This window comes from Suncus etruscus, chromosome 17 (assembly GCF_024139225.1).
Source record: "Suncus etruscus isolate mSunEtr1 chromosome 17, mSunEtr1.pri.cur, whole genome shotgun sequence".
Classification (NCBI taxonomy): domain Eukaryota; kingdom Metazoa; phylum Chordata; class Mammalia; order Eulipotyphla; family Soricidae; genus Suncus; species Suncus etruscus.
The window spans coordinates 47,319,677-47,337,360 of NC_064864.1; the positions used below are offsets into that span (position 1 = coordinate 47,319,677).

Sequence of the window (17,684 nt, forward strand, 5' to 3'; positions counted from 1 at the left end):
TGTGACAGAAAGTAGGAAAGTGAATTTGACATCTTTTCTTTGTCCAGGTTTCTCCCAATAAGCCATCCTGGATTCATTCAGACCATCCCAGAACTGAGTATTCGACCAAGGTAAGGGGCCTACCTCCAGCAGCTTGGGAACAGGGGTAGAATAGACACTGGTCTGAGACAGGAATTGAGTTCCAGTCCTAAGTGGCAGAATTCCTCTGTTCAGGTGTCTTATTCTCTAATAAGGACAGTTGTCTGACTCACTAAACAGAGTGGTTCATAAGGATTATATGAAAATAAATGACAAGGACCAGAGTCATAACATAGCAGTAGGGCATTTGTCTTGCATGCAGCCAACCTCGGTTTCATCCCTGGCATCCTGTATGGTCCCCTGAGCATGCCAGGAGTGATTTCTGAGCACAGAGCCAGGAGTAACCCCTGAGCGCCACTAGGTGGCCCCAGAACAAAATAACAAAAAGACAAGCCATATTTGAATATTGGTATTCAGTGGCTGAGTTCTGTTTCTTAGCTGTCCGTTTGTCAGCAGCCTTTGCGTCCTTCACAATTTGACTGTTGTGAATTATGCTATGATTAAATTGGACATGCAAGTACTGTTTGTGAGTAATTGTTTTTTGGGAGAGGGTTGTTTGGTTTTTGTGCACACCCAGCAGTGGTGCTCAGATCTTATTCCTGGATTTGTGGTCCTGGATTTGTGTTCAGGGATCACTCCTAGCAGTATTGAGGATTACACCTGGGTTGGGTTGGCGAGGCCAAGAAAAATTCCTTATCCATTATGTTATTTAGCTCCTTATTTTTATTATTTTATTAGTTTAAACTATTATTTCATTATAATGAGCAGCTCTTCTATACTGCAGATATTTATGTATGCATGTATATATACATCAAAATTATTTTCAGACTTTTATATATGCTATAGTCAGTATATTACAACTTTTATTTTAAATGCCAAAGATTGTTTCCTTTGCTTGTACTGTGAACAAGCAAAATAAATGAGAGTGTTTGTGTATACATAGGGGGAACCCTGTACTTACATGGATCCTTAGCCACTTGATAGAATTCTAAGCCAGAAGCCTTATCTGGGTGTGGTTTTCTCTGACCTACCTTTGTGCCAACAGTGACCTTAAGAAGGACAACCATGATGCTCTCAACAGTCATTGTGTTAGCCCCTTGGAGAAGATCAAACAGTACCAGGCAGGTCAGATCGTGATCTGCTTTTTGAAAAAGGTGAGTTGTGGGGCTGGAGAGATAGCACAGCAGTTTGCCTTGCACACAGCCAATCCAGGATGGACAGTGTTTCAAATCCCAGCGTCCCATATGGTCCTCCAAGCCTGACGAGCGATCTGGTGGTTGTTTTTTTTTTTTTTTTTAATATCTTTATTTAAACACCTTGATTACAAATATGGTTGTAGTTGGGTTTCAGTAACGTAAAGAACACCCCCCTTCACCAGTGCAACATTCCCATCACCAATCAGGAGCAATTTCTAAGCGCAGAGCCAGGAGTAATGCCTGAGCCGGGTGTGACCCAAAAACCAAAAAAAAACATAAAGAAAAGAAAAAGATGAGTCGTGCAATCAGAGTCTATCCTTTCAGAGGAAAGAAAAAGGGCAGCCCCTGAGGCTTAATTCTGATTTTGTATCAGTGCTGGTTTGTGGAAATGATTTAGAAAAATTTTGGTTGAAAAAGGAGCTAAATGCATGTTCACAAAAACAGTTGGCAACAATCAGCTTATTTGTAGATTAATGGAAAATAGCTACAAATGGGCCAGAGCGATAGCATAGCAGTAAAGTATTTGCCTTGCATGTGGCCAAGACAGGACAGACTCTGGTTTGAATCCTGGCATCCCGGATATATGGTCTCCCGAGCCTGCCAGGAGTGAATTATGAGCATAGAGTCAGGAGTAACTCCTGAGCAATGCCAAAACACACAAAAAAGGTACAAATGGGAAGAAAAATAATAGAACAAGATTCAGAATGCAGTATTCAGTTTTATATTTTTTGTGGCTATTAGGGCCACACCCGGCATCAATTACTCCTGGCAGGCTTGGGGGACCATATGGGATGCCGGGATTCAAACCACCATTTTTCTGAATCTGCTGCTGGCCCCTCCCAGATTAGTGTTAAGATTCAGGACGAGCAGTTCTAGTGGGATCACCCCACAAAAGTGAGACTTTACAGAACTTTTGGGGTGGCTCTTTGCTACCTCATGCTACTTCTGCAGTATCTGTTCAAGTCTCTGCTATTCAATCCCCTTAGTTACAAATTGTCTGAGGAAGTTCATGAACCCCAGACACAGTAAGGCTCTTTGGATCTGACTTCATGCACTCATGTGCCAGTCACCCAAAAACCTCCTTTTTTGCTTTTCTTGCACTGGGAATGCCTTCTGTTCTATTGCCCAGTGTTGTGTATGTAAATAATCCCATAAAATATTTACATACACAACAGCCCAGAACTCTTCAACACTGCATAGATAAGTTTCCTCATCACCTATCCATTCTATTAGGTTCCCCAGCTATCCTTGCTCACTTCCTTAGTCATTCACAGCCCTTGGGCCTTTGTTTGTGAGCTGGAATTCACTAGAGAACTGGGGCCTGTCTTCCCTGCAGCAATACCATGCATGTGTTTGCTATTGATGGATATCTCAAATTGTCTTAAAAATTGGTGAGGGCGGGGTGGTGGGGTGATGCATAAATTTGAATTTGATTTAGGAATAATATTGCCCCAAATGCCAGCTATCCTGGGCATAGTTATGCTTGGAGGTAACTCCAGTCATTCCTGGTTTGGTCTCAGGCAGGAGGACATCTGAGTCTTCATCCTTACCCTGGGGACTGTGCCCCAGATTAGACTCAGAGTTGATGAGTTTGGAGATTAGGCAGGGGCAAGGGGTAAAGAGTGATAGCAGGGTTCCTGGCATATGGAACTATAGGATTAGGGCCCATTCAACCCTGTAATTGGGGCATTTTCCAGTCCTGTGATTTTTAGAAGGGAAAGAGGAGATGCTTATCTGCTTCATTCCAGCTTCCTCTTTTGTTCCTAGTTAAACATGGTTAAGAAGTGGCTGGAAGTAGATATTATGCCAGACATCCGGGGGAGAATTCCCTTGCTGCTCGCTTCTCTTAACTTCAAGGTCAGTTTGCTGGGGAACCATGGTTGCATGGTGGGCACAGGGAATGGTGGAATTGGTTTGGGAATATTGTGATGCCACCTCATGCTTTGGTTTTGGGAAGGGAGGGAACTTTCTCCCATCATTAGAGCAATGTTCTTCTCCCTCCAGGTCCTGAAACATCCAGATAAGAAGTTCCGGATTGGCGAAGCCCTGAAGGCCACTGTGGTTGGCCCTGACTCATCCAGAGCCTTCTTGTGTCTTTCTCTCATAGGTGGGGTGAGGTGGGAACATAGGCTAGGGCGTGCTACACCTGCCTGACTGAGGGGTCTCTTGGAGGCTGGAGTTTCCAGAGAGCCTAGTGTGGTTGCCTCTGTCCTTCATTATTGACTTGTACTTGTCCTACATGGCTCTTGTCCCCACTACAACCCTGAGAGCTTGGTTTGGTCATCTAGTACAGTCTGCTCTGACTCTGAGCCATACGATAGCCTATAGTTGGCCAGTCTTCCTGGCTGTTTCCCCTGAACCTTTCCTTTTGTTCCCAGGTCCTCACAAGCTGGAGGAAGGGGAAGTGGCCATGGGCCGGGTAGCAAAGGTTACGCCCAAGGAAGGGCTGACCATCTCCTTCCCCTTTGGGAGGATGGGAAATGTCAGCATCTTCCATGTGAGTGATGCCTACTCTGAGACACCTCTGGAAGACTTCACCCCCCAACAGGTTGTCAGGTAGGCCCCAAGCTCATCTCTGTCTAGTTGTTCAAAAATTATAAAGCTAAAATTTTGTGTCAAAAGGTCTACCCCAAATGCTACCCTCTGTCCATACATTATGGCGTTTTATGTTTTATTTCTGTTTTGTGGGGGACGGGAGGTTTTGTGGGTCACACCCAATAGAGATCAGGAGTTTCTCCTGGCTCTGCACACAGAATTACTCCTGGTAGGTTTGGGGGATCATGTGGAATGCTGGGGTTGAATCTGGTTTGGCCAGGTACAAGGCAAAGAGGCTATACTATTGTTCTGATGCCCTTTTCTCTTATTTTAAATATTTGCTTTCAGTGTTTTATTGCCCCCTATGTTGCTTTATAAACAATTCTCTGCTGGTGGATTATAATGCTGATGTGAACATCTGTGCCCTTATGGTTTGATGCTCATGTAGGTATACTGAGAAACAAGTTCCTAAGAATAAAAGCAATGTGACAAACAGTAGTACAGTTTTTTCTAATTGCTCTCCCAGAGGACTGACTTATTCCTCATGAACAGTATGACTATTATACATCCCTGTGAACACCAGTAGTTCATTTTCTGTCTTAAGTTATTGAATGAACCATTAGTTTCCTGTTTACATTGTCATCTTTAGTTGTTGTGTATACTTGCTCTGTGCACTTTCTCTGTGTTTTGCTTGTCTATTGCTCATTTTTATGCCAAAGCAGTTGTCTTAAAGTTTTAATGGAATTGCATTTTTTCTCTGTTGTTGTGGGAGCTAGAGATGGCAGTGGTCAGAGGTTCCAAGGCCACCACTGGTAGTTCTGGGGCCATGTAGTGCCAGGGATGGTTCTCAGGCTCCTGCACTCAGCTAGCTTCCTGCTCTGCTGCTTTAGCCACGTCCCTGGCCTCTATGTTCATCCTTGGTTTTTTGGAGCCAGAGCTCAGTCTCAGATATGGGCAAACCTTGTTCCCCTCCTCAGAGCTATATAGCCTCAGTTTTTAGCTAAATGATGGAATGAGCTTTTGCCACTGGAGGAAGTTTTTATTTATAAGCTTTCTCAGGTACACAAAAATGAACCTGCCTGCCTGAGGTGGTAAATTTTTTTGGTAGCTAAATTTGCCATATTGAGGAGGGAACTTACAGCTCATAAGCTTAAGAGTTCTGGAATGAGGGAGCCGAGGAAGGCATGGACAATGGTTCCCCTAGCCCCCATCTCAGGTGTCCCCAAATCTTAGTCCCTTAGCAAAGCTGAGTAGTGTGAACCTACCTGGCCCCTCAAGAATGCCCAGAGTCAAGTTAGGATTACTGTTGTTTCTACTATACCTTGGGAGTGATTCAAAAGGCAGATGTACCTCTGAGCAAAACATTAGTTTTCAGTGTGTTTTATTGAAGCCATACCTGAGTGTAACATTCAGTAGTAATTCCTTTATCTGCCAGATAAAGCTGGTCCTCTGAGGCCCCTTCTCTCTGGAATAGTTCCTTGACTGTCAGAATAGCAGAGGCTTGACATGGGGAAACTTAACCATGTCATTGCTGTGATCTTTCGAAGGCAGCTTTGGGCCACTTGTTGCTGTTTTAGATGAAACTAAATTTTAATGACTTTGTACCTTCCAGAAAGTTTTCTCCTTTCTTACTTTCTTTCTCAAGTAAGAAGGATAGGTAGTGTTATTTTCACTCGACAGACCAGAAACTGAGGTTCAAAAATGTGCCCAGAGCTCCTGGGCAGGTCTTCAACAGAATAAAGAAACGTCTAACTCATGTTCCCAACTCATATTCCCTCTCTCTGTGTGACAGAAACTGTGGTGTTCATTTTCTCTTGAGATGCTAAAATGTGGGCCTTTCCTTCTCTCATTCATTCTCTTCCAGATGTTACGTCCTGTCCACAGAGGGCCCTGAATTGACGTTGTCTCTGCGATTGTCCAGGTGGCGAATGGGTTGTGTCAAGAGGAGAATGGGAGAGGAGGCACCTGGCTAAAGAGAGGCTCCATGTGTCTGACGGAAGGAACCTTTGTTCCCTTTATTTCTCTGTCTGCTTTGTACCCTCACCCATTTTTGTCTGGAAAGCTGAGGATATTAAGATTTCTAGAAGTTTTCTGCTTGGCCTTATTTTCTCAAGGACAGATGCAGACATCGACATGTGGACATTAAGGGGATGTGAGGAGGTGACCCTGATGAGGGGAGAGGCCTTTTCTCTGGGGTTTTAAAATAGGGCCGAGTGTTCAATGAGGTGGTTTGGCTGGTGATCAGCTTGTGCCACGGTTAGAGTGACATTTCTGAGGTCTGGTGTATGGTCTATGGTCACAGTGACTGATGACCCTGCTGACCGTTGACCCTGAGAGTAGACAGTCTCCAGAGAGAGCAGGCTTGGACTTTGATGGGATTATTGTGGTGAACCAGGAGTGAGAATCGGAAAGGGATCAAGGGTATGTATTTGTAACCTTTTTATTCCTATAGGACAAACCCAGAGACCAAAAGCAAAATAACAGATCCTGAGATCAACTCCATTCATGCCCTTCAGAAAGGGCAGCTTCTGAGGGGCTATGTGAAGGCCGTGCAGCCAGAGGGCGTACTCCTGAGGTGAGTGAGGTGCCAAACCACTTCTACTGATTGCCTCTCAGCATCCCACAGCCAGCCTTTGAGTGATGAGAGGTGGTACAAGCCTAATTAACTCACCATGTGGCCAACCCCAGTTCAAACTCTGGCACCACATACTACAAATCACATACCCTGAGCAAAACTAGGTGTGCCCCCCCCCCCCCAAAAAAAAAAGCCAAAAACAAATCCCAAGATTTCAGATTTCTTTTATATATTATTGGTTGAGTTTTGTTTTGTTTGGGGGACCTCACCTGGCAGTGCTCAAGGATCGATCACTCCTGGTTCTCTGCTCAGGGTGACCATATGAGTGCTGGAGAGTGAATCCAGGTTGGCTGGTGCTAGATAGGTACCTTGCCCTCTATATGATCAGTTTGGCCCCGTATATATTACTATTTAAAAAAAAATACCTGATGATCCTCAGAGCTTATTCCTTTTTCTGCACTCAGGGATCATTCCTGGTGAATTCTGGGGACCATGTGGGATAATAGGTCAGCTGCTTGCAAGGCACACACCTTACCTGATCTACTACCTCTCTGGACCAAATCCCAAGATTTCTTTGACTTAAAATATTTTAAGTTGAAAAAAAAATATGTTAAGTTGGACTGGAGAGATAGCACTGGATAGCACAGTGATAGGACGTTTGCCTTGCACACAGCCAATTCAGGACAAATGGTGGTTTCGTTCTTGGCATCCCATATGGTCCTTCTTGCCCTGCTAGGAGTGATTTCTGAGAGCAGAGCCAGGAATAACCCCTGAGCGCTTGTGACTCAAAAACCAAAAAAAAAAAAATTTTTTTTAAAGTCATTTCTAATTATTTTAATTTGGTGTTTTGGACAAATGATACAGCATGTAGTGAAATCACCTAGTATTCAAAACCACAAGGTAGTACAGCCTTCTCTGCTGTCACTTCTTCGTGTGTGTGTGTGTGTGTGTGTGTGTGTGTGTGTGTGTGTGTGTGTGTGTGTGTGTGTGTGTGTGTGTGTGTCTGTGTGTGTGTGTGTGTGTGTGTGTGTGTGTGTGTGTGTGTGTGTGTAATTCTTGGCCATTTGTTCCAGCTTGGAGGCCCAATTAAATGCTGTGGCTGCACAGTGCTGTGCTGTTTGGATCCAGTGGTATTTGGGGGTTCATGCATGGCTGAGGATCAAGCTTTTGGCCTAACACATGTCCTTTGAGCCATTTCCCAGCCACCATTTCTTTTTTTTTTGTTTGTTTGTTTTTGTCATACCAAAAGGGAAAACCCACAGTCTGATGCTAAGGGATTAATTCTGACTCTGCACTCAGGAATTACCAGGCAGTGTTTGGGGGCATCGTGTGGATTCTACGGATTGAATCCCAGTGGCTGTGTACAAGGGAAGTGTATTACTTGCTGTCTTGCTGCTCTGCCCCCCCCCGGGGGGGGCATAAATGTTTTCTTATGTCCTTCTAGTAGTTTATGATTTATATATTTTCTTGGTCCGGAGTGAGCTGAAAGACATCTTTCGGTCACATCCTAATCACTTTCCATCAGTTTTTCCAGTTTGCCAAGCCCTCTACTCTTTTGAGGAGCTCATGGCTGCCTTAGGTCCTTGCAATAGTTGTGGTCCCTGAGCAGGTGGCAGCACTGGACTTCATCAGGGCTGTTGTTTGAATGGCCTAAGGACTCTTGTCTCTCTCCTATCAGCCTTGGGCCCTCTGTGGTTGGTTTGGCGCAGCACCCACACATCTCCCAGCACCCACATGCCTCCCAGTACAGCCCGTCCAATGCAGAACTTTACAACCAATACCTTCCAGAAGGGAAGCTGCTTACGGTCAGGATCCTAAGGTTAGTGGTGGTCTTGCCCTCATTGCCCCCTTCCTTGGAATGCTGGTAACAGTGGATGGACAAACAGAACAGCTTAGGTTGGGAGAACACCAGGTTTAGGTAAACAAAGACCCATTTGGCTGGTGCTTCTCCCTCAGCTCCTAACAGCAGGTGTGGAGGCTTTTCATCTGTTTGGGGGTGATGTTGAGGAACCTTCCCAACTGCTAAGCTGCCAAGATGGCTGACTGTTCTGAACTGAGTGGTTCTAGGCCAGGTGCCTGTACTGCCCCTTTTGAAGGTTGGCTGCTGCTTCACTAACCCCTTCTCTACCTACCTAGCCTGAACCACCAGAAGGACCTAGTGGGACTGTCCTTCCTCCCCCATGACACTGGGAAGCCCGACGTGTTCCCTGCCACCCCAGACCTGCCCCTTCCCAAGGCACCGGAGACGGAGCAAAAGGGAAGAGACAAGAAGCAGAAAACTCGGAAACGGAAAAAGCTGCAGGAGCAGAAGGTGCAGCGGGAGAAGAAGCGGTGGTGCCTGGACCCCATGAGGCAGCAGGTGCATTCCTTGGAGGGCAGGGCCAGGGCAGCAGCCTGATATTAATTAAGGGAAATAATTAACACTTAATCTTGTGGGTACTGGTTATCATATCCTGCAGGCTTCTAGGAGTGGGCACTTAGGAAAAGCTCAATACTAATGTTGTACTTTTAATTTTTTTGGTTTGGGGACCTCACCCATTGGTGCCTACTTGGCTCTGTGCTCAGGGCACTATAAGGGGATGCCGGAGAACAAACCCAGGTCTATTGCATAAGACCAGTGCCTGCCCTACCTGCTATGTTTTTATTCTGGTTCTAGTATTTGTTTGTTTGTTTATTTATTTACTTGGTTTTTGGGTCACACCCGGGAGCACTCAGGGGTTACTCCTGGCTCTTTGCTCAGAAATCGCTCCTGGCAGGCTCAGGGCACCATATGGAATGCTGGGATTCGAACCACTGACCTTCTGCATGCAAGACAAACGCCTTGGCTTTATGCTATCTCTCCGGCCCCTCTAGTGTTTATTTTTAACTAAATGAATCTTGAACAGAATTCTTGTGAGGACATAAGTATGAGGAAAGCTACCCCCCCCCCCATGGAGGTTCCTGGCAAGTGTAGCAGGGAACCAGCCATCTGAGGTTCTGATGTTCTGCACAAAAGGGGATGTTTTGGTTTGTGATTAAAATTAATGAAGTTAATATAAAGTAAATCTCTAAATCCCAAAATGCAGGATATTTTTTGTTTGTTTGTTTTTTTGTTTTGTTTTTTTGGGCCACACCCGGCGGTGCTCAGGGGTTACTCCTGGCTGTCTGCTCAGAAATAGCTCCTGGCAGGCACAGGGGACCATATGGGACACCGGGATTCGAACCAACCACCTTTGGTTCTGGATTGGCTGCTTGCAAGGCAAACGTCGTTGTGCTATCTCTCCGGGCCCCCGAAATGCAGGATTAAGGGGCTAGAGTGATACTATAGCAAGTAGGGTGCTTGTCTTGCACGCAGTTTCCCAGGGTTTGATCCTCAGCATTCCATAAGGTCACCTGAGCCCACCAGGAGTGATCCATGAATGCATAGGCAGGAGTCACCCCTGAGGACCACAGTCTGAGGCCCAGAAAACAAACCAGAAACCCAACAACAATGGGGGAAGGCAGAGAGAGAATTTCACCTAGCAAAGCACTAGATGTTCTTGCGGGGACCCTGGGTTCAACACCCAGAACCATATAGTCCTAGCACTGCTGGGTTTGGCTCCCAAACCAAAGCCACCTACAGCCAGTCACTCAGTCACTGGTTCCCACCTTCTCAGGAAGTGGAGACGAAGCAGAAGAAAGCCTCCATGTCCGAGGAAGAGGACAGTGGGGTGGAAGTTTACTACCGGGAGGGCCACGACGAGGTAGGCGAGAGGAGCACATTGTCCAAGGTGAGGAGAATGGGGGAACAGGAGGGAGGTGAGGGACAAGAGGGCCGTGGAGGCCACTGATCTATCTGCTGGGTTGGGCCTGCTTCTTCTTCTGCTGTCCTTGAGCACAGGAATCTCACATTTTGCCTGGAGAAGGCAAAATAAGGAAGTAGGGGAAAGATAAGCCTTCCTGAGTATGTGCCCCAGACATCACTATTGAGCACTGGGTGTGACTGAGTGAGTGAGTGAGTGCATATGTATTGCATGTATTTGTGAGCATTTATGTGTCAATGTGTCTTTATGTGTTTGTTGCCTCTATACATGATTGTGTTTTGAGATAGAGTGTGTGTTTGTGTATGTTTGTGCACAGGGTTTTGAATCTTGCTTGTGTAGAAGCTTGTGCCTGTAACTGTGACACAACTCATGTAGAAACTTGTGTCTGTTACAGGTCTGGCCCTGGTGAAAGGCCCTGTGGGCTAGCAGGGGACTTGCTTAGCAAGTCCAGTTTCCCTCATATGCCTTTGATCTCTGCAGGAGAAGTCAGCCAGGCCTGCGGAGGTTCCCCGGCTGCAGCTGTCTACTGGCTTCATGTGGGACGTGGGGCTGGACTCACTGACCCCAGCTTTGCCGCCCCGAGCAGAGAGCTCAGACAGTGAGGAGGACACGCAGTCGCAGAAGACCATGGTGTGGGGACATGTTTTTGTGGGGATGCTTCAGTGCTCTGGGAGTTGCTTCTAGGGGATAGGAATGGAGTGGAGGTCCCCATGGAGAAGTCAGTGCCTCACTCTCCTTCTCCTTGCAGAAGAAGAGCAAAAAGGAGCGGGTGCTGGAGAAGCGGCAGGCAGAGAAGGACCTGGCACGCCTTGAAGAGGCGCTGATGGATCCGGGCCGGCAGCCTGAGTCCGCGGACGATTTTGACCGCCTCGTGCTCAGCTCCCCGAACAGCTCCATCCTGTGGGTGCAGTACATGGCCTTCCACCTGCAGGCCACGGAGATCGAAAAGGCCCGGGCTGTGGCCGAGAGGGCACTCAAGACCATCTCCTTCAGGTCTCAGCTAAGGAGGTCTTCTCCCGGGAGGGCAGTAGCTGGGGCCCCTTAAGGCATGACCGCTGCTTCAGGGCCCATGGGCTCCCAGGGTTCAGGTCTGTATCTGCTCATGTTTATGTGCACACACATATCATATGTATAGACATTAGAGGTCCTGGGGCCACATCCAGCAATGCTTAGTGCCTGGGGGCTGCTCCCCACCATCCAGAGCCTGTGCTCCAGCCCATTGAGTGTTTCCAGAGCCTCGTCTTTGTTTCTCTTCACTGAAGTAGCTGAGGGTCACATTGCAGAGTGATCACCTTAAATAAGAGCTGCTGGGAGTGAGAGAGAACAGGCTGGAGTGCAGCTGCTGTGGCCATTTCCCACTCGGAGAAAGGCGCTCTGAGGGCTCGTGGCAGTCCCCAGGCAGGGAGAAGCTCTCTAAGGGCTCATAGTTGTTTCCCAGACAGGGAGAGGCACTCTGAGGGTTTGTGGCAAGGGAGGGAACCTTCGAATAGCTCTTGGTCTAGTGAGGAGTCAGAGTGCAGGTAGCTACTTCCAGCTGGGACCTGGGCGTTCAGGGGATTTTCTTTCTGGGATGGGCTTTCTGCTTTGGCCAGTGGTGCCCTGGTTTCTCCTGCCTGTGAACTGCACTGGGGGTGGGGGCCAAGGTGTGGGTGCTAGGAGCCATCCCGGCTCTCAAGTGCCAGTGTTCCCCAGGGAGGAGCAGGAGAAGCTGAATGTGTGGGTGGCTCTGCTGAACCTGGAGAACATGTATGGCTCCCCGGAGGCCCTGACAAAGGTGTTTGAGCGTGCTGTGCAGTACAACGAGCCTCTCAAGGTCTTCTTCCACTTGGCCGACATCTACACCAAGTCTGAGAAATTCCAGGTGGGCTGCGCCCAGACCCAGCTCTCTCATTAACCCCAGGGAAGGAGCCATTTCTGTACCTCTGCCTGGGATTCCTGGAAGAAGTGGGGAAAGTGAAGGCCCTTCAGACCCCTGGGCATACTCAGCTGAGAACCCCATTTTTCCTCTCATGTGCTTATTGGGGGTGCATGAAGAGTTGAATCCATCTCACAGTGCTCAGTTGCTGAGATGAAACTTAGGATCCTGCATGCAGAGCCTGTGCTTAGTCCTTTGAGCAGACTCCATGGCCAGCTCATCAGGTCATGCACCTGCCCTGCATGAAGGTCTCAGCCTAGTTTCTAATGAGCTGCCCACCTATCCCATCCCTTCTCTGAATAACTCTCCCTTGCCTCCTGACATTCAGGAAGCCGGTGACCTGTACAATCGGATGCTGAAGCGTTTCCGGCAGGAGAAAGCTGTCTGGATCCAGTATGGTGGCTTCCTGCTGCGGAGGGGCCAGGCTGACGCCAGCCATCGCACCATGCAGCGGGCGCTCGAGTGCCTGCCTGCCAAGGACCGTGAGTGCCGCTGCCTACCTCCCGCCCCCTCAGTGCCGTCTGGGCCTGGATTGGGGATTTTCTCTCCTGTGAGGGGCAGTGTCTTGAGGGAGACAGAGCCCTTTCTTCAGTCATCATCTCTTCATGGCATGCCCGAGTGGCATGGGTGTGGGGGGACATCCCTCTGCTTATCATGTCTGAGCATCTATCCTCTCCCTGTAGATGTGGATGTGATTGTCAAGTTCGCTCAGCTTGAGTTCCAGCTGGGAGATCCCGAGCGGGCCAAGGCCATGTTCGAGAACACGCTGAGCATGTACCCAAAGCGCACAGATGTCTGGTCGGTCTATATTGACATGACCATTAAGCACAGTAGCCAGAAGGAAGTCCGGTAAGTGGGCATACCCACTGGGGCCCAGTTTCTGGGTTCAGAGGGCTGGGTCTTTGGCCTTCCTCCTATCCCTCTCTCTAAATTCACATTTCGCCCCCTTTCTCTTCCCTTGAAAATGTGCTTGGACTTGACCCCAGGTTCCTGCCATCTACTTTCCTAACTTCCCTTTCTGCCTTGGGACCGGCTTCTATTCTCTATTGGGGAGCCGTGGTCTGGGCTTGAGGTCTTTCTGTCGAGGTGATGAAACCGGTGTCTGGTGCTCATCATAGAAAACAATCACTCATCTCCCAGGTGTCCCCCAGTCCTCACACACTGGAGGGAGGAGGGCCTGGGCCGACATAGCTTCAGACAAGGTTTTTGTCCTGGGTGCTCCCTAAGCCTATGCCCCATCCTGGAACTGTCCTGACTCTCCTCGAACCTCTTGGGTTTGGGATCTGGATGGCCACTGGGGAGTATGTTAGCATCTCTCCACCCAGGAACATGATGTGTTCTGCTGTTTCCATTTTAATTTTTATTCTGTGGTCCACTCAGGCGGTGCTCAGGTGTGGGCCTCACCAATGATCATCAGCCAACTGGGCAATCAATTGCATAGTGCCAGGAATCTTTAGGGACACTCCCAGCAGTTTTCAGGGGACCATGTAGTGTCGAGAATTGAACCCTGTACTATTTCCTGACCCTCCCCCCCCCAGTGATGGTGGTTAAAGTCATAGTTTGTTATTTGGGGCTAGTTGATTTAGCAGGACCCTGTGTTGCTCACAAGAACTAGAGCCTGTATTACTGGCAAGTGCCTCACCCCTACACCACATCTTGGCTCCTTGATGCTATCTTTCATGGATGCTTGCATAATTAGAAGTGACCACAGGAGGACCAGGGACTAGACCTTCACCATCTGGGTGCTGTGAGGCCAAAGCCGCTGCCTCTTTCCCACAGGGACATCCTTGAGCGGGTCATTCACCTGAGCCTAGCGCCCAAGAGAATGAAGTTCTTCTTCAAGCGCTACCTGGACTACGAGAAGCAGCACGGCACCGAGAAGGATGTGCAGGCTGTGAAGGCCAAGGCGCTAGAGTATGTGGAGGCCAGGAGCTCAGCGCTGGAGAACTAGCGTCTCGGACTCTGAGCTGTGGGGCTGGCGGTGTCTGCAGACTCTTAAGTGCTGCTTTCTCGGCAGTACACTGGGGTGATTCTATAAGAATGAAATCTTCCCTTTTTGTAGACACATTGGTACACTCTTTCCCTGCCCAGGGCCGCTCCATGTTCCCAGATCGCTGACTGTGCAGTGTCAGTCTGGGAGAAGCAGGATGGGGTTGACTTCCAACTGGGAGGTTTTGTTGGGCCTCATAGGCCCTGCCAGGAGGTGTTCCTGGGTGGTGCCTCAGCTCAGCATTGTGCTTGGGCCCCTTATTTAGAGACCATAGGGGACAGGACAGTCATCCTGCAGGGACATGGCAAGGGGCCCTGAGAACTGAGCCTTCATTGTTGCTTCAGAACCCTGTGGGTATCTCTGAGGCCCTGCCCCTAGGGGAGATTGATGTGAGTGGGGTGAGTCTGCCCTGATAGGGCTGTAGCATGTGGGAACAGTTCTGTCAGCTATTGGCTTTGCAGTGATGGGACAGGACCTGCCTTGCCCATCATTGCCCTGTTCCCTATGACCCGTGCTGGGCTCCTGGATGACATCATCTCCCTGCTGGAGCTAATTTTTTCTGAAAATGCCTTTTCCACTGGAAACTCCCTCTGTGTAACCAAAGGTCTTTCGGGCAGCCCAGGCTGGGTTTGGGGTAGGTGGGTTGGACCAAGCACTGGCTTACAGGTGTGAGTCAGCCTGTAAGGGGGCATGCAGGATCTTCCAACTCAGTCAGGGCCTAGTTGCCCTCAGAGGGAGGCTTCGTCCTTCCCAGAGCAAACCACCACAAGATCCCCTTTTCACACCCATTGCAGAAGCACTTGGTCTACTCTCTCTGTATTCCTACCCACTCTCCCTGTGTCCTCCCAGAGGGGACATGATTTCAGCTGGTGGTACAGTGACCAGTATAATCAGACAGACAACTACACTGGCCAGTTTTCCTAAAAGCTTTATCTAGCATTTTCTTTTTCTTCTTTTTTGTTTTTGTGCCCTACCTGCTGTGCTATCTCTTCTATTCCTTCATATGGTTTCCAATAAAACTATTTGTCACACCGAATGGTCTATTAGTGTTTGGAATAACCTATTCAAAAATTATTGCTTCTTAGGTAGAGGATATTCATATGTTACATGAGAACTTCTTTTATATAGAATCTTTATTTAAACACCATGATTACAAGCATGGTTGTAGTTGGGTTTCAGTCATAAACAGAACACCCCCCTTCACCGATGCAACATTTCCACTACCAAAGCCTCCCCTCACTTTTTCCCAATCCTTGACTATTTGAGACAGGCATTCTACTTCTCTCACTCATTGCTTAAGTTTATCTAGCATTTTCATGGAGCAAATACAGGCAGAGACATGGAGGGCTGCTTCCAGGGGAGCACCCTGAGCCTGCAATGGGACAGTCTTATCCTGACATCCCCCTCAGAGGCTGCAGCAGTGTCACTATTCCTGGCTTGATGGCTTGTACCACCCTGACATTAGTGAGAGAAGGACCTGAGAATCAGACTGGTCCCCAGAAAGGCTCTTCCTCCAAGCTGATGAATAGATGGTAGCAACAGACAAGGACTTCCTTTTGGGTTTTGGGCCATACCATGGCTCTGGAGTGCTCTGGATTCAGTCCTGGCATTGCTTGGGAAACCATGTGATGCGGGAAATCACACCCATGTCTCCTGCCTGCACTCACCCCCAAACTGTGTGCTAGCCACTCCTCACTTGCCTCAGACGCTATGGGCTTATGCTTTTAGTGTCTGCACTGGTCTTTGACACTGTTTCTGACACTGGGGCTGCATGGCCATCCCCATGTCATCGGACTTGCCTTTGCCCCCTGTTCCTGGGCACTTGTTCAGAAGGTTGTAGTCAGGTGTAGAGTCAGAGCCCTTAAGATGGGCTTGGATGGTGGCGGATGGTGATGGAGGGACCTTTCTCTGCCATCCAGGCCATGTGGTTCTGCAACTCCCTTCAGCCTGCGGGTATCTGGGTCCAGGAGAGCGGCAGGTATAGAACTCACTCACAGGCAGGCTTCCAGAGAGATAACATCTTTATTTGTGCCCTGACCAACGTGTGTAGTCTATATCATAAACCTATTTAAGCACATGCCATTCTTAGCTTGACCTGCGTCTTTTTTTTTTTTTTTTTTGGTTTTTGGGCCACACCCGGAGTTGCTCAGGGGTCACTCCTGGCTGTCTGCTCAGAAATAGCTCCTGGCAGGCACGGGGGACCATATGGGACGCCGGGATGAACCAACCACCTTAGGTCCTGAATCGGCTGCTTGCAAGGCAAACGCCCCTTGCCCTGCGTCTTAACTTCTTTCAGCCATGTCTCCTCTGACCTCTATCCAGGCAAAATTCCCTTGCCCTTCCGGGTCAAAGGCCTTATCTAACCTTTCCAAGACCCCTCCCAGAAATGGGAGGGTCTTTCTTGTAGGTAAGGTTACACAAAGAATAGGTGTAGGGTTACAGATTGTTGCCAGTGCTGGTGTCACAATCTGAGTTCTGTTTTGTGTCTTTGTACTTTTCTGCCTTTTTTTTGTTTGTTTTTTGGGTCACACCCGGCAGCGCTCAGGGGTTACTCCTGGCTCTACGCTCAGAAATCGCTCCTGGTAGGCTCAGGGGACTATATGGGATGCCGGGATTTGAATCACCATCCTTCTGCATGGAAGGCAAACGCCCTATCGCCATGCTATCTCTTGTTTGCCTTTTTGAGCACCACAAAGCCTCGTTCTACATTGTTGGCTGCCCGCAGGCATGCGTCTATCTTGGCTATCTGCTGTAAGAACTGTTTTCACTGGCACAGTAGTGGGCATGGTCAGGAACATCAGCATGGCCACCATGCTGATGAGCAGCCACCCTAACTGCTGGCCAGTGAAGGGGCAGTTGAGGAGGTCAGGGAGCAGCCAGGTATTGTCCACCCCAGATAAAGGAGAGCAGGGGAGTGAAGCTGCTCAGCACCCCGAGACAGCTGGTTCTGGTTCCCCCAGGCTGCAAAGTCTGCTCAGAAAGCGAAGCCGGTCCACCCAGATCTGATCTTTCTTAGACTTGGCAGATTTCTGCTGCTTTCCTTTGCTCCCCAGGGCCCTTTCCACACCTCAGCCCATCCAATCTGGCTCCAACTGCAGGCTCTGCTCAGGAGCCACCACCTGGGAATTCTAGGGACCCTCTGAGAGGCCCAAGCCTGCTTCCTCATCCACACTGTCTAATTGGGAAATCGCCTGGTGCTTGTCTCAAATGCACCCTGGGGTGGGGTCCATTGATGGTCTCTCAAATGCTCCCCCCTGGACCTTTACAGCACTGGACATTTGACCAATAGCACCTGAAGCCCATTCCCAGGTCTCCCATACCTGTATCCTTTCAGCTCGAGAGATGTGCAGCTGGGGAATTCCTGCTATTCCAGCAGTGCTCGGACCTCCAGATTCACATTCAGTGATGTTCAGGGAGCCTCCAAGACTGTACCTGACAGTGCTTGGAAGGACCATGTGCCAGGTCTGAACCTGGGCTGGCCATGTGCAAGGCTTGATTTTTTTGTTTTGTTTTGTTTTGCTTTGTCTTTTTTTTTTTTTTTTTTTTTGCTTTGTCTTTGTTTTTTTGGTGATGCTCAGGAGTTATTCCTGGCTATGTGCTCAGAAATCGCTCC

At 48.7% G+C, this 17,684-nt stretch overlaps 2 protein-coding genes across 2 annotated transcripts in view; one reads left to right on the forward strand and one right to left on the reverse strand.

Moving 5' to 3' along the window:
- Positions 1–14,167, forward strand: part of LOC125994851 (protein RRP5 homolog) — a 45,839-nt gene extending 31,672 nt beyond the window's left edge. Inside the window, exons 21-36 of the mRNA XM_049764379.1 lie at positions 48–110; positions 1,124–1,232; positions 3,042–3,131; positions 3,279–3,381; positions 3,653–3,830; positions 5,674–5,730; positions 6,262–6,384; positions 8,063–8,203; positions 8,521–8,743; positions 10,020–10,133; positions 10,647–10,796; positions 10,915–11,159; positions 11,859–12,027; positions 12,410–12,563; positions 12,765–12,930; positions 13,861–14,167. Coding sequence (XP_049620336.1) covers positions 48–110; positions 1,124–1,232; positions 3,042–3,131; positions 3,279–3,381; positions 3,653–3,830; positions 5,674–5,730; positions 6,262–6,384; positions 8,063–8,203; positions 8,521–8,743; positions 10,020–10,133; positions 10,647–10,796; positions 10,915–11,159; positions 11,859–12,027; positions 12,410–12,563; positions 12,765–12,930; positions 13,861–14,032 — 2,257 coding nt within the window. The 3' untranslated portion in view covers positions 14,033–14,167. The remainder of the gene's footprint in view (positions 1–47; positions 111–1,123; positions 1,233–3,041; positions 3,132–3,278; positions 3,382–3,652; positions 3,831–5,673; positions 5,731–6,261; positions 6,385–8,062; positions 8,204–8,520; positions 8,744–10,019; positions 10,134–10,646; positions 10,797–10,914; positions 11,160–11,858; positions 12,028–12,409; positions 12,564–12,764; positions 12,931–13,860) is intronic.
- Positions 1–17,684, reverse strand: part of ATP5MK (ATP synthase membrane subunit k) — a 259,560-nt gene that overhangs the window by 40,467 nt on the left and 201,409 nt on the right. The window lies entirely within an intron of this gene.